The following is a 16,048-nucleotide window of genomic DNA, read 5'->3' on the forward strand; positions in this document are numbered from 1 at the left end:
AGTCCAGAACCAGGGGTCACAGTCTCAGGATACGGGGTATGCCATTTAGAACCGAGGTGAGGAGAAATTTCTTCACTCAGAGGGTGGTGAACCTGTGGAATTCTCTACCACAGAAGGCAGTGGAGGCCAAGTCATTTGATGTATTCAAGAAGGAGATAGATATATTTCTTAATGCTAAAGGGATCAAGGGATATGGGGAAAAAGTGGGAACAGGGTACTGAGTTAGACGATCAGCCATGATCATTTTGAATGGCGGAGCAGGCCCGAAGGGCCGAATGGCCTACTCTTGCTCCTGTTTTCTATGTTAAACTTCTGTGCTGTATCATTCTGTGAAACTGTTTCCAGTGGCAGGAGGGTCGGTAATCAGAGGGCACAGATTTAAAGTAATTGGCAGAAGAACCAGAGGTGATATGTGGGGGAAAAAAAATTACGCAGCAAGTTGTTATGATCTGGAATGCACTGCCTGAAAGGTTGGTGGAAGCAGATTGCTTTCAAAAGGGAATTGGATAAATACTTGGAGGGAAAATTTGCGGGACTATGGAGAATGAGCAGGGGAGTGGGACTAATTCGATAGCTCTTTCAAATAGCCGGCACGGGCACAATGAGCCAAATGGCCTCCTTCCGTGCTGTATCAATCTTTGATTCTATGATTTGAATCCTGGAGCCACCTGTCACGTGAAATCACGTAATTGTTTGGTTTCAGGGCTTGGCCGCTAGATGGATCATTCTGTGGAGGAAGGCCTTGTATCTCAGCAGAGCGAAGAACTAGTGTTGCGTGAAGGGGAATGCCACAGAGGCGCACACCTTCATCTTGGTGGAATGTGGTTCTTGTGGTTCTCCTGTCACTGTGGTTCCAGGCGAAAGGATAGAGAGTCTGCAATCTGTCTTTGCAGTGAGCCTGATCGCAATGACCGTGATATGCAGAAAGGTGTGGACATGTTTGTTTGTATCCTACAAGAACCACATACTGGGAATTCAGCACTCAAAACGGTGATTGCAATAACTGTTAATAAATTACATAATACGTGACTGTGGAGAGGTTAACTATATAATCTCTTAAAGAAGATATTTGTGGAACAATGCGTTGGTGTTACTGTATGGCTAAAATGTAGGTGAAGTGTGTTGTGGTTTGGGCTTTTTTTTCTCAGCACTTGTGTCTTGTGATCATAGCTACACAAGTTTCTACAAGCACAGCGTCTCCTATGAATCAAAATCTGGGTCCTTGAATGTACCATGTATGGGTTAGTGTTGTCTGGTTCAACAGTTAACCCCTAATCATAGTATATTGCTCATGGGCAAATATATGTGATGCTCACCACCATATTCTCCTGTCCTTTCTGATAGGCAGAAAATAACACTGCAACAGATAAGTACAGAGGCTAAAACTACTCGTCAGATTTATTTACGTTCAATAATACATAGAAACAAAAAGAAAGCAAAAGATACAGTGCAGTGCAGTCTCTGTTGTTATGTAGGCAAACACAGCAGCTAATATGCACACAGCAACAGTACAACATTTAAAAATCAACAAAAATAGAATCAGGCCACCAGACAATAATAAACGCTTTTACAGAATATGTCTGGTGAGTAATCGGACTTTTGAATGAAAGTCAGGTTTACCTTGAGTAGACCTTAACGATGCCGTGTTCTACATGGATGATGCAAAATCTAGTTCACCCGTGGAGTTCAGATCTTTTGCCAGAACTAAAGTTGGGTAACCAGAGCTGTGACTTATGCCGGAGACATTGTTAATGCTAACAATCGCCTTTTTGGAGTGAACAAACTGAGAGTTTAATGTGATTTTGTGATTTAATGGATCTTACACTTGTGAGATGCAGTGTTAGTGGCTGGACGTTGGTGTTTCCTATATACATTTCCCCTAGACATGATTCCAATTAAATATATTGAATACGATGACTATGTCTAATTGCATGTGGCCAGTTACATATATCCATGTCATTGTCACCTCTAGACTTGACTATTCCAATGCTGTCCTGGCCGACCTCCCATCTTCCACCCTCCATAAACTTAAGCTTATCCAAAACTCTGCTGTCCGTATCCTAACTTGCACCAAGTCCCATTCACCCATCACCCCTGTGCTCGCTGACCTACATTGGCACCCAGTCCTGCAACGCCTCGATTTTAAAGTTCTCATCCTTGTTTTCAAATCCCTCCATAGCCTCACCCCTTCCTATCTCTGTAACCTTTTCCAGCCCTACAACCCTCCAAGAACTCTGCGCTCCTCCAATTCTTGCCTCTTGCGCATCCCCGATTTTAATCGCTCCACTATTGGCGGCCGTGCCTTCAGCTGCTTAGGCCCTGGAATTCCCTCCCAAACCTCTCTGCCTCTCTACCCCTCTCTCCTCCTTTAAGACTCTCCTTAAAACCTACCTCTTTGACCAAGCTTTTGGTCACCTGTCCTAATATCTCCTTATGTGGCTCGGTGTCATGTTTTGTTTGATAACGCTCCTGTGAAGCCCATTGGGGCATTCACTACGTTAGGGCGTAACTGAAGTCTTTCATCCATTCTAGTGGATCTCCTCTATAGCCTTTCTAAGGCCTTGACATCCTTCCTAAAGTTTGGTGCCCAGAATCGGACACAATTATCCAGCTGGGACCTAACCAGTGCTTTATAAAGGTTTAGCATAACTTCCTTGCTTTTGTACTCTGAGCCTCTATTTATAAAGCCCAGGGTCCCATATGCATTTTTAACAGCCTTCTCAACTTGTCCTGTCACCTTCAAAGACTTGTGTACATAACCCCCAGGACTTTCTCTTCCTGTACACCCTTTAAAATTGTACCATTTAGTTTATATTAGTTTACTGAGTATGGCACCAAGAAGCCCTAGTAAAATTGAAGTCAATGGGAATCAGGGGGAAAACTCTCCAGTGGCTGGAGTCATACCTAGCACAAAGGAAGATGGTAGTGGTTGTTGGAGGCCAATCATCTCAGCCCCAGGACATTGCTGCAGGAGTTCCTCAGGGCAGTGTCCTAGGCCCAACCATCTTCAGCTGCTTCATCAATGACCTTCCCTCCATCATAAGGTCAGAAATGGGGTTGTTTGCTGATGATTGCACAGTGTTTAGTTCCATTCAGAGCCCCTCAGATAATGAAGCAGTCCGTGCCCACATGCAGCAAGACCTGGACAACATCCAGGCTTGGGCTCATAAGTGGCAAGTAACATTCGCGTCACACGTGTGCCAGGCAATGACCATCTCCAACAAGAGAGAGTCTAACCACCTCCCCTTGACATTCAATGGAATTACCATCGCCGAATCCCCCACCATCAACATCCTGGGGGTCACCATTGACTAGAAACTTAACTGGACCAGCCACATAAATACTGTGGCTACAAGAGCAGGTCAGAGGCTGGGTATTCTGTAGTGAGTGACTCACCTCCTGACTCCCCAAAGCCTTTCCACCATCTACAAGGCACAAGTCAGGAGTGTGATGGAATACTCTCCACTTGCCTGGATGAGTGCAGCTCCAACAACATTCAAGAAGCTCGACACCATCCAGGTCAAAGCAGCCCGCTTGATTGGCACCCCATCCACCGCCCTAAACATTCACTCCCTTCACCACCGGTGCACCGTGGCTGCAGTGTGTACCATCTACAGGATGCACTGCAGCAACTCGCCAAGGCTTCTTCGACAGCTCCTCCCAAACACGCGACCTCTACCACCTAGAAGGACAAAGGCAGCAGGCACGTGGGAACACCACCACCTGCACGTTCCCTTCCAAGTCACACACCATCCTGATTTGGAAATATATCGCCGTTCCTTCATCGTCGCTGGGTCAAAATCCTGGAATTCCCTTCCTAACAGCACAGTGGGAGAACCTTCACCACACGGACTGCAGCGGTTCAAGAAGGCGGCTCACCACCACCTTCTCAAGGGCAATAATCCCTATAATTAGGGAATGGCAATAAATGCTGGCCTTGTCAGCTACGCCCACATCCCATGAACGAATAAAAAAAATATTACCTCTCCTCATTCTTCCTACCAAAATGCATCACTTCACACGTCTCTGCATTAAATTTCATCTGCCATGTGTCTGCCCATTTCACCAGTACATGTCCGCCTGAAGTATGTTACCATCTTTCTCACTGTTTACTGTATTTCCGAGTTTCGTGTCATCTGCAAACTTTGAAATTAGGCCCTGTATACCTAAGTCCAGGTCATTAATATATGCAGCTGTACAGTTTTCATGTGGTGAATGGTTGAGTTGAATGGATTGCTTCACGTCAATTCTGAATTAAATTACATTTCTTTCACGCTTTTAGACAACATCAGGTGAAGATGTACGAGATTTCACCAAGGTGCTGAAAAATAAGTTCAGATCAAAGAAATACTTTGCCAAACATCCCCGACTGGGTTACTTGCCAGTGCAGACAGTCTTAGAAGGCGATAACCTCGAAATGTAAGTTTGACTATGTGAAATTTGTTAATGTTGTACAAATTGCCATTAATGGAATGACCAATGTTGCAGCATAGTTTTGAGGGAGATGGAAGTTTTTCATCTGTGTGTATATTACATATTGTACAATGCAGCAATAAGCAGGCCATTAGATGGAAGCACTGGCCCACTTTACGCTCACCTCCAAGATGACACTGTCATTCACCCAGAGAGTAGATCTACTAAGGACAGGTTAAAAACTGGCATTGACTGCAACATGCAACCTTGCTAGTTATTTTTACACCATAGCCTCCAGATCTATGAGACTGACATCTATCGGTTATAACATTTTCCTTCCTGCTGGTTTAGTGCTGTATGAGGCCACGCAGCAGCAAGACTAAGTGATAAGACAGTTGTGCTGATGTCACATGCTGATACTGCTTGTCTGACCAGTTTCACCTCTGCAACCACAACCAGTAGCAGCCATATTGCTAGAACACTCCTTCACCAAATGCAGCCCCAGTAACAACTTCTAAATTACTGGCATATTTAGAAAAAACTTAGAAGTTTAACTTAATAAATTGGTTTCACCGATGACCCAGGTGAAGAAGACAGCATTTAGCTGAGCCATACAGAACAAAAGTCCCAAGCTTGATGCCCAGCCTGTGCTGAGTTAGCTAATCTCCGCTGAGTTGTCAGGGGCTCTGTATCCCTGGGTTGTAGAAAGGAAAATCAACCAGCGTGAAAGTTGTTCAGTGATCTCCGAAGTAAAGCACTTGCAAAGTGGGTGGTCGGACTCGGTTGTGAGTCCCCTGTGGATGGATAGCTGGATGGCAGTCACTGTCCAGGCTCAAACATGAGCAATAACTATATTGGTGAGCTGGTGGAGAGCACCCATGTGAGAGCTGACAGGCAACAAGTTAACACCTTCAGGAAAGGGGTGAGGGGGGACATTTGGCAAAAAAAAAATCTGTAATGATAAATGCAGGAAAGGTGGTGGGGACTTGGTGTGTGTTGGATTTATTTCTTCATTTATTCATGATTTGTGTGTCTCGTGTGCTATTTGGGTTTGCTCAATGGATAAGTATCTCTGAAGTGTATCCTTTTGTATGCTTCCTATCTGTATATGTACTGAAGTGTTTAAATGGATCAGATATCCTTCCAGCAATTTATTCTAGAATGTCTGGCAGCACGTTTAAGCATTTCGAGTTATTGTATACATTTAGCACTGAAAATAATACACAAGGATTTATCTTCGGATCACTGTAATTTTATATCTGTATGGTAAGACTTTGTATAACCTGTACGAAGAATATCCTTGTTCTGTATGATATGAACTCCCTTCTGTGTTGCCTGCTTTATTGGTATTCAATTCAGTGAAAACAATGAGGTTACATGAATTTCTTTTCATCATTTTTATAAAGCCTACATAACTCGCAAATTTTTTTAAGTGAAAAATTTACACTTCAATTACTACTTTGGTGGAAGTCATGGTGTCTCCTGTAAGTTTACTGTTTTTATTGAATGAGTCTGGGCGCTTCTTTTCAGTAAGTGACTTTCAGCACTCTGAGTTTAATGTTCACTTCTAAACTCTGTTTGCACCTCTCCACGGTGTGAAATGTATATGACTGCATCTTCTAGATATAAAATGTATATGTTCACTGCCTCTTATAGATGCAAAATGACCTTGTCATTTCATCTCTTCAGCAGGAGGTGGATTTGGTTCTGGATACAAGGGATATTCTTTTTTAGGCTGCAGCTCCTAATATTTTGTCAGTCATATCTGTGGGTAGAGCTGTGCAGACCTCGTGTCATGTACGAATAAGAAGACAGGATATTTTAAAGTTATGAAATTATTTCAAGTCCTATAAGGTTGATGCGGGAGAGTTAGGTTGTTGTGAGAGGACAAATCAGAAGGTGAGCCATCCTGGGACATTATTGTGCTTCTCTACACAGGCTGCTTGGGCATGCCATTGTCCACACTCTGTGAAGGATGAGACTGGAGCGAAAATTATTTAGACAAAATTGTCAACAATAATCTATAATAATGAATTTGAAAACCCTAATCAATCCTCTGAAATGAACTACCATACATGTTTGATAAAAATGGCATGAACATTGAACCTAAAGTTGATGAGCCAAAGTGATTCTAAATATCTCCAGCTACAGCTTAATATTTCAACCAGGTTTGATCTTCATATGTTGTCCCCATAAATAAGCTTTAAATCAATGCTAATTACAGTGCACATGAAGACTTAATTCAGTAAAATCCCTCAGCTAGAAAGGATTCATTAATTATCAAAGATCTGTTTAAAAAATGCCCTGATGTTCAAGACGTGAGAGACACATTTTTCTCCTGTTAATGTTGAAGCAAACTGAATGTAAAATTCTGAGTATATTGTGGTGTATTCGTGACACATGAGGAATTTGAATTATTCCAAAATTTTACCGGATAATTAATACTTCGGGAATACTTCAGGGATGTCTGCAGCCTGGGCACCGTATGTGATCCCTAGCCCATGGTGATCCCTGGCCCTTGGTAATCCAGTAACAATCCTGTATGAACGTATATTTCTTGTTTCTTGGTTTGTTTGGTTTGAATTGTGTAATTCTGAAGGTTTGGAAAGGGATGTTTTTGATGCTGTTCCCTTATGGGTGGATCAATCTTAATTCAGAACAGCAAGATCTGTTTGCATCAGTGACTTGAGATATATGACAATTAATGGGCACATGGAGTTAAATTTTATATCTGGACCCTAAGACTCCACAGCATGTGGCCATAAAGACAAAAGCTTGGACACCCCTTTGATGCATTAACAGGATTTAGCAATATTAGTGGTTCAGGAGGGTAGTGCATGAGGTTGCATCATCTAAAGGATAGAGTGAGCATTAATGGACCTGATGATTCTTTTGGACGTCCATACATAAAATATAGCAGTTCAGAAAAGGAAGTCATGTACAGGCTGGTTTGGTACTGGCGAGAAAGATCTAAAGTTTAGTGACTGGTCTGTGATGGAGAGGAGAAAGTGAAAGGAAGAAAAGTAATAAACCAAAAAATGCAGAGCCGAGGAAGATCATTAGAAGGGTGATTAGTGTTACGGGAAAATAGCAGAACAGAAAGTAGAAAAAATATCATGGGTGGAGTGGGAGAGAAGAGAAGGAGCAAGAATATCAATACTTTTCAAAAGTGTATCAAGAAATTAAGATTAACAATTTTCCCAAAAGCACAAAACGTCAAAGTTGACCATCTAGGCTAAGTATTGTGTTGCTGTTGACCGCGATTTGCGCTGCAGCTGCTTTCTTAGCCTGGGTCCACGCTGACGCACGGCACTCGAGCTGAGGATATGATTCTGTTTTATTAAGGCTCAGTCTTTCATCATTTTTTGAGTTGCATTAAAGATGTTCTGTGGTTTCCTCCTTATTTCTCTTGCAGTCCTGTCACGCTCATCAGTATGTGGCCCGAGCAGTATGAGTGAGTATGCACGTCTTTCTATCCTGCATGCCAAGTAGCTTGTCTCACCCCAACAGTACTTTGTTACTGTATTAACCGTGCTTACAATGTAACTGCATCTAGTCGGTCTGTTCAGAGCTCAGTCAGGCTGTTTGATTGTACACAGTGGGGAACAGAGGAATACCCACTTTATTTCCTGAGACAGATGGACCTCCTAACTTGTAAGTGATGACGTTCTTCCTCATAGTGAGAACAAACTGGAGAATTTATCATTTCCCTGTTGTGTTTTCTGTTTATACAACCAACATGATTATTTTGAGAATTATCTCATTTTAATTTAATGGAAAATTATCATAAAGCACAGATGGTGCTTTAATATTCCATCTTAAATTGTGTGAACTATCTGTCTCCTTTTCCAAACACCCATTCCTCAAAAGCAAAACTGACACCATTTTGAAAAGGAATTATTGTTCACTCAAATGATTAAACTCGCAGCGATATTTTAACCCCCAGTGTTGCATCCTTCAGGAGCAAGTTGTGGAGCTGATGTGATCAGCTTTGTAACTCCATACAGAGGAAAAGCCTGAATATGCTCCAAAGATTTGCCATAAGCCACTGTACAGAAAGAAAATGCCACATTTGTCCATTTCAGTCCTGTGCTACAAGCCATGAAAACTACGCTACTGCTTAAAGCACTTGATTAAAGGCGGTTCACACTGGTAATGAGATGGAGAGTTGGTTCCAATCGGATTGTTAGCACAACATACGATAGCTCTATTACAGTGGACTGTGATTACATCACTTCTTTAATTTATCCCAACACCATTTACATAATGAAGCATCATTGCTGTTTTGATATTTTTAACTGAAATATTAGCCATCATATATTTTACTATTTGTCTCCAGCCCCACGCAGTCTCCACAACTGTCACAAGATGACACCCATTCCAGGATAGAACATTATGCCAACAGGTAAAAAAAGAAATTTTTTTTAATTGCTTCATTGAAATTTGAATCTATTTCTCCAGGATGTGATGTGATGAAACAGGTTTCTGTTGTGACCCAAGTGCAAAGTCACTTATGATTTTATAAATCCTAGTGTCGGCCAAAAGTGAGATGTAGGTCTCAATCAAGTGTTGAACCTATGCGGTCAAAAAACACAGGACAGCAAGCTCTCCATTATCTAGTTATAGAATCATAGAAAGTTACAGTTCAGAAGGAGGCCATTCGGCCCATCGCGTCTGTGCCAGCCGAAAAAGAGCTATCCAGCTTAATCCCACTTTCCAGCATTGGTCCGTAGCCCTGTAGGTTACAGCACTTCAAGTGCACATCGAAGTATTTTTTAAATGAGTTGAGGGTTTCTGCCTCTACCACCCTTTCAGGCAGTGAGTTCCAAACCCCCACCACCCTCTGGGTGAAAAAATTTCTTCGCTCCCCTCTAATCCTTCTACCAATTACTTTAAATCACTGACCCCTCTGCTAAGGGAAATAGGTCCTCCCAATCCACTCTGTCTAGTCCAGTAGTAATTTTATATACCTCAATTAAATCTCTTCTCAGCCTCCTTTGTTCCAAAGAAAACAACCCCAGCCGATCCAATCTTTTCTCATAGCAAAAATTCTCCAGCCTTGGCAACATCCTCGTAAATCTCCTCTGTACCCTCTCGAGTGCAATCACATCTTTCCTCTATGATGTGGAGATGCCGGTGATGGACTGGGGTTGACAATTGTAAACAATTTTACAACACCAAGTTATAGTCCAGCAATTTTATTTTAAATTCACAAGCTTTCGGAGGCTACCTCCTTCCTCCTTCCACATCGTTCACCTGAGGAAGGAGGTAGCCTCCGAAAGCTTGTGAATTTAAAATAAAATTGCTGGACTATAACTTGGTGTTGTAAAATTGTTTACAATCTTTCCTCTAATGTAGTGACCAGAACTGTATGCAGTACTCAAGCTGTGGCCTAACCAATGTTTTATACAGTTCGAGCATAACCTCCCTGCTCTTATATTCTGTGCCTCGGCTAATAAAGGAAAGTATACCGTATGTCTTTTTAACCACCTTATCTACCTGACCTGCTACCTTCAGGGATCTGTGGACATGCACTCCAAGGTCCCTTTGTTCTTCTGTATAGAAAATAGGAGCAAGAGTGGGCCATTCGACCCTTCGGGCCTGCTCCGCCATTCAAAATGATCGTGGCTGATCGTCTAACTCAGTACCCTGTTCCTGCTTTTTCCCCATATCCCTTGATCCCTTTAGCATTAAGAAATATATCTATCTCCTTCTTGAATACATCAAATGACTTGGCCTCCACTGCCTTCTGTGGTAGAGAATTCCACAGGTTCACCATCCTCTGAGTGAAGAAATTTCTCCTCATCTCGGTTCTAAATGGCATACCCCGTATCCTGAGACTGTGACCCCTGGTTCTGGACTCCCCAGCCATCGGGAACATCCTCCCTGCATCTAGTCTGTCTAGTCCTGTTAGAATTTTATATGTTTCGATGAGATCACCTCTCATTCTTCTAAACTCTAGTGAATATAGGCCTAGTCGACCCAATCTCTCCTCATACGTCAGTCCTGCCATCCCAGGAATCAGTCTGGTAAACCTTCGTTGCACTCCCTCCATGGCAAGGACATCCTTCCTCAGATAAGACGACCAAAAATGCACACAATACTCCAGATGTGGTCTCACCAAGGCCCTGTATAACTGCAGTAAGACATCCCTGCTCCTGTACTCAAATCCTCTTGCAAAGAAAGCCAACATACCATTTGCCTTCCTAACTGCTTGCTGCACCTGAATGCTCACTTTCAGCGACTGGTGTACAAGGACACTCAGGTCTCGTTGTACCTCCCCTTTTCCCAATCTATCACCATTCAGATAATAATCTGCCTTTCTGTTTTTACAACCAAAGTGGATAACCTCACATTTATCCACGTTATACTGCATCTGCCATGTTCTTGCCCACTCACCCAACTTATCTAAATCACATTGGAGCCTCTTTGCACCCACCTCACAGCTCACGTTCCACCCCAGCTTTGTGTCGTCTGCAAACTTGTAAATGTTACATTTAGTTCCCTCATCCAAATCATTGATATATATTGTGAATAGCTGGAGCCCAAGCACTGATCCCTGCGGTACCCCACTAGTCACTGCCTGCCACCCGGAAAAAGACCCATTTATTCCTACTCTGTTTCCTGTCTGTCAACCAATTCTCAATCCATGCCAGTATATTCCCCCCAATCCCATGTGCTTTAATTTTGCACACTAACCTCTTGTGTGGGACCTTATCAAAAGCCTTCTGAAAATCCAAATACACCACATCCACTGGTTCTCCCCTATCCTATTAGTTCCCTCCTCAAAAAAACTCCAGTAGATTTGTTAAGCATGATTTCCCTTTCATAAACCCATGCTGACTTTGTCCAATCCCATTAATGCCTTCCAAGTATTTTGTTATCACATCTTTTATAATAGACTCTAGCATTTTCTCCACTACTGTTGTTAGGCTAACTGGTCTATAATTCCCTGCTTTTTTTCTCTCCATCCTTTTTTAAATAGTGGGGTTACATTTGCCACCCTCCAATCTGTAGGAACTGTTCCAGAGTCGATAGAATTTTGGAAGATGATCATCAATGCATCCACTATTTCCAGGGCCACTTCCTTTAGTACTCTGGGATGTAGATTATCAGGCCCTGGGGATTTGTCAGCCTTTAGCCCCATTAATTTCCCAGCACATTTTTTTACTAATACTGTTTTCCTTCAGTTCCTCCCTCTCACTAGACCCTTGGTTCCCTAACATTTCTGGGAGGTTATTTGTGTCCTTTGTGAAGGCAGAACCAAAGTATGTGTTTAATTGTTCTGCCAGTTCTTTGTTCCCCATTATAATTTCCCCCATTTCTGACTGTAAGGGACCTACTTTGTCTTCACTAATCTTTTTCTCTTGACATATTTATAGAAGCTTTTACAGTCAGTTTTTATGTTCCCTGCTAGTTTACTCTCATACTCTATTTTTCCCCTCTTAATCAATCTCTTTGCCCCCCCTTTGCTGAATTCTGAACTGCTCCCAATCCTCAGGCTTGCTGCTTTTTCTGGCAATTTTATATGTCTCCTCTTTGGATCTAATACTATCCCAAATTTCTTTTGTAAGCCATGGTTGAGCCACCTTTCCTGTTTTATTTTTGCACCAGACAGGAATGAATAATTGTTGTAATTCCTGCACACGTTCTTTAAATATTAGCCATTGCCTATCCACCATCATCCCTTTTAGTAAAGTTCCCCAATCTATCATAGCCAACTCGCACCTCATATTTTCGTAATTTCCTTTATTTAGATTCAGGACCCTAGTTATGATTTAACTACTTCACTCTCCATCTTAATGAGGAATTCTGTCATGTTATGGTCGCTCTTCCCTAAGGGACCCCACACAACAAGATTGTAAATTAATCCTTTCTCAATGCGCAATACCCAGTCTAGCATCGCCTGTTCTCTGGTTGATTCCTCAACGTATTGGTCTAGAAAACCATCACGTACACACTCCAGGAATTCCTCCCTCACAGTATTATTGCTAATTTGGTTTGATCAATCTATATGTGTATTAAAGTCACCCAGGATTATAGTTGTACCCTTCTTGCATGCATCTCTAATTTCCTGTTTAATGCCCTCCACTACTGTTTGGGGGCCTTCGACAACCCCCACCAACGTTTTCTGCCCCTTGGTGTTTCTTAGCTCCACCCATACAGATTCCACATCGTGATTTTCCGAGCCAATATCCTTCCTCACTATTGCATTGATTTCCTCCTTTACTAACAACACTACCCCACCTCCTTTTTGCCTGTCCTTCCTAAATATTGAATACCCCTGGATGTTCAGTTCCCAACCTTGGTCATCCAGCAGCCTTGTCTCCATAATCGCAACTATATCATAACCGTTAATACCTATCTGCGCTGTTAATTCATCGAGCTTATTGCGAATGCTCCGCGCATTAAGACACAATGCCTTTAGACTTGTCTTTTTAAGATTGCTAGTCATCTTAGTTTTATTTTGCACTGTGGCCCTATTTGTTTTTCGCCCTTGTTGTCTCTGCCTTCCACTATTGCTTCTTTCCTTTCTGTCTTTTGTTTCTATCCTTGTTTCCCCCTCCTCTGTCTCCCCCTCCTCTGTCTCCCCGCTCAGGTCCCCATCCCCCTGCCATTCTAGCATAAACCTTCCCCAACAACACTAGCAAACATCCCCGTGAGGACATTGGTCCCGGTCCTGCTCGTGTATAACCCGTCCCGCTGTAACAGGTCCCACCTTCCCCAGAACCGGTCCCAATGTCCCAGGAATCTAAATCCCTCCCTCCTACACCAACCCTGCAGCCATGCATTCATCTGGTCTATTCTCCTGTTCCTATACTCACTAGCACGTGGCACTGGTAGTAATCCTGAGATCACTACCTTTGAGGTCCTGCTTTTTAATTTATCTCCTAACTCCTTAAATTCATGTTGCAGGACCTCATCCCTTTTTTTACCTACGTCGTTGGTACCGATGTGGACCACGACTACTGGCTGTTCACCCTCCCCCTCCAGAATGCCCTGCAGCCACTCCGTGACATCCTTGACCCTAGCATCAGGGAGGCAACATGCCATCCTGGAGTCACGTTTGCAGTCGCAGAAACGCCTATCTGTTCCCCTTACAATTGAATCCCCTATCAATATAGCCCTGCCACTCTTATTCCTCCCCTCCTGTGCAGCAGAGCTACCCGTGGTGCCACGAACTTGCCTCTTGCTGCTTTCCCCGATAAGCCATCTCCCCCAACAGTTTCTAAAGCGGTATATCTGTTTGAGAAGGAGATGGCCCCAGGGGACTCCTGCTCTGCCTGGCGGTCACCCATTTCCTTTCTGCTTGCGTAATCTTTACCTGCGGTGTGACCACCTCACTGAATGTGCTATCCATGATAATCTCAGCATCGCGGATGCTCCACAGTGAATCCACCCGCAGCTCCAGCTCCGAAACACGGTTAGCCAGTAGCTGCAGCTGGACACACTTCCTGCACACATGGTCGCCAGGGACACCTGTGGTGTCCTTGACTTCCCACATAGTGTCCTCCCATTTATTGTGTACTCCCTTGCCTTGTTTGCCCTCCCCAAATGCATTACCTCACACTTCTCTGGATTGAATTCCATTTGCCACTTTTCTGCCCACCTGACCAGTCCATTGATATCTTCCTGCAGTCTACAGCTTTCCTCCTCATTATCAACTTTGCGAAACCCCACTGGAAACAGCCTTCCAGTCACACAAACACCCGTCAACCATTACCCTTTGCTTCCTGCCACTGAGCCAATTTTGGATCCAACTAACCACTTTCCCTTGGATCCCATGGGCTTTTACTTTTTTGACCAGTCTGCCATGTGGAACCTTGTCAAAAACCTTGCTAAAATCCACGTACACTACATCAAACGCGCTACCCTCATCGACCCTCCTTGTTACCTCCTCAAAAAATTCGATCAAGTTAGTCAGACACGACCTTCCCTTAACAAATCCGTGCTGACTGTCCTTGATTAACCCGTGCCTTTCTGAATGACTATTTATGTTATCCCTCAGAATTGATTCCAATAATTTGCCTACCACTGAGGTTAGACTTACTGCCCTATAATTACTTGATCTATCTCTTGCTCCCTTTTTAAACAACGGTACCACGTTAGCAGTCTTACAATCCTCCGGCAACACGCCTGTAGTCAGGGAGGATTGGAAAATGATGGTCAGACCCTCTGCTATTACGTCCCTTGCTTCTCTTAACAGCCTGGGATACATTTCATCAGGGCCAGGTGATTTATCTACTTTAAAAGATGCTAAACCCTTCAGTACTTCCTCTCTCCCACTATGTTTATCCCATCCAATACTTCACACTTCTCCTCTTTAACTACAATGTCTGCATCTTCCACCTCCACACATAGGTCACCTCTTTGATTTCTAATAGGCCCTGCTCTCTCCTTAATCATTCTCTTTGTTCTTTATATACTTATAAAACATCTTTGGGTCTTTTTTTTTATTCGTTCACGGGATGTGGGCGTCGCTGGCAAGGCCGGCATTTATTGCCCATCCCTAATTGGCCTCGAGAAGGTGGTGGTGTGGTTTGCTAGGCCATTTCAGAGGGCAATTAAGAATCAACCACATTGCTGTGGGTCTGGAGTCACATATAGGCCAGACCGGGTAAGGGCGGCAGGCTTCCTTCCCTAAAGGACATTAGTGAACCAGATGGGTTTTTACGACAATCCGGTAGTTTCATGGCCATCATTACTGATACTAGTATTTTAATTCCAGATTTTTATTTAATTAATTGAATTTAAATTCGCCAGCTGCCGTGGCGGGATTTGAACTCATGACTCTGGATTTTAGTCCAGGCCTCTGGATTACTAGCCCAGTAACATAACCAGTATTCTTTCATGCCCTCTCTTTACTTTCCTAATTTCCTTTTTAATTTCACCCCTGCACTTTCTGCAGTATTGAGCTCTCGGTATCTGACGTAAGCGTCCCTTTTTTGCTGTATCCTACCCTGTATGCTCCTTGTCATCCAGGAGGCTCTAGATTTGGCAGTCCCACCTTTTCTCTTTGTGGGGACATGTTTGTTCTGAACCCTCACAATCTCTCCCTTGAATGCCTCCCACTGCTCTGACCTTCAAGTAGCTGTTTCCAGTCCACTTTTGCTAAATCACTTCTCATTTTAGTAGAATTGGCTGATCCCCAATTGAAAACTTTTACTCCTGCTCTATCTTTGTCCTTTTCCATAACTATGCTAAATCTAACTGAATTACGATCATACCACTGGACGGCCACAGGTGTAGGAAGTGTCATCAGCTGGAGGAGCTCGAGCTCCATGTTTTGGAGCTTGAGCAGCAGCAGGCATCACTGCAGTGTATCCACGAGGCTGCGAGCTATGTAGATAGCACGTTTCAGGAGGTGGTCACCCAACAGCTTAAAAGATTGCAGGTAGAGAGGTGTCCACCAGACAGACAAGGAGGACCAGGCAAGTAGTTCAGGAGTCCCTTGAGTGCATCTCGCTCTCTAACCAGTATTCTGAATACTGGTGAAGGCGATGGTTCCTCCGGGGAGTGCAGCCAGAGCCAAGTCCACAGCACCATGGCTCAGCTGTACAGAGGGGGGGAGGAGGAAGGTCAGGAGAGCAATAGTGATAGGGGATTCTATAGTTAGGGGAGCTGTCGGGCGTTT

At 43.4% G+C, this 16,048-nt stretch overlaps 1 protein-coding gene across 1 annotated transcript in view; it reads left to right on the forward strand.

The window, feature by feature from the left end:
* Positions 1–16,048, forward strand: part of utrn (utrophin) — a 664,298-nt gene that overhangs the window by 573,659 nt on the left and 74,591 nt on the right. Inside the window, exons 69-71 of the mRNA XM_067989572.1 lie at positions 4,283–4,419; positions 7,829–7,867; positions 8,753–8,818. Coding sequence (XP_067845673.1) covers positions 4,283–4,419; positions 7,829–7,867; positions 8,753–8,818 — 242 coding nt within the window. The remainder of the gene's footprint in view (positions 1–4,282; positions 4,420–7,828; positions 7,868–8,752; positions 8,819–16,048) is intronic.

This window comes from Heptranchias perlo, chromosome 8 (assembly GCF_035084215.1).
Source record: "Heptranchias perlo isolate sHepPer1 chromosome 8, sHepPer1.hap1, whole genome shotgun sequence".
Classification (NCBI taxonomy): Eukaryota; Metazoa; Chordata; class Chondrichthyes; order Hexanchiformes; family Hexanchidae; genus Heptranchias; species Heptranchias perlo.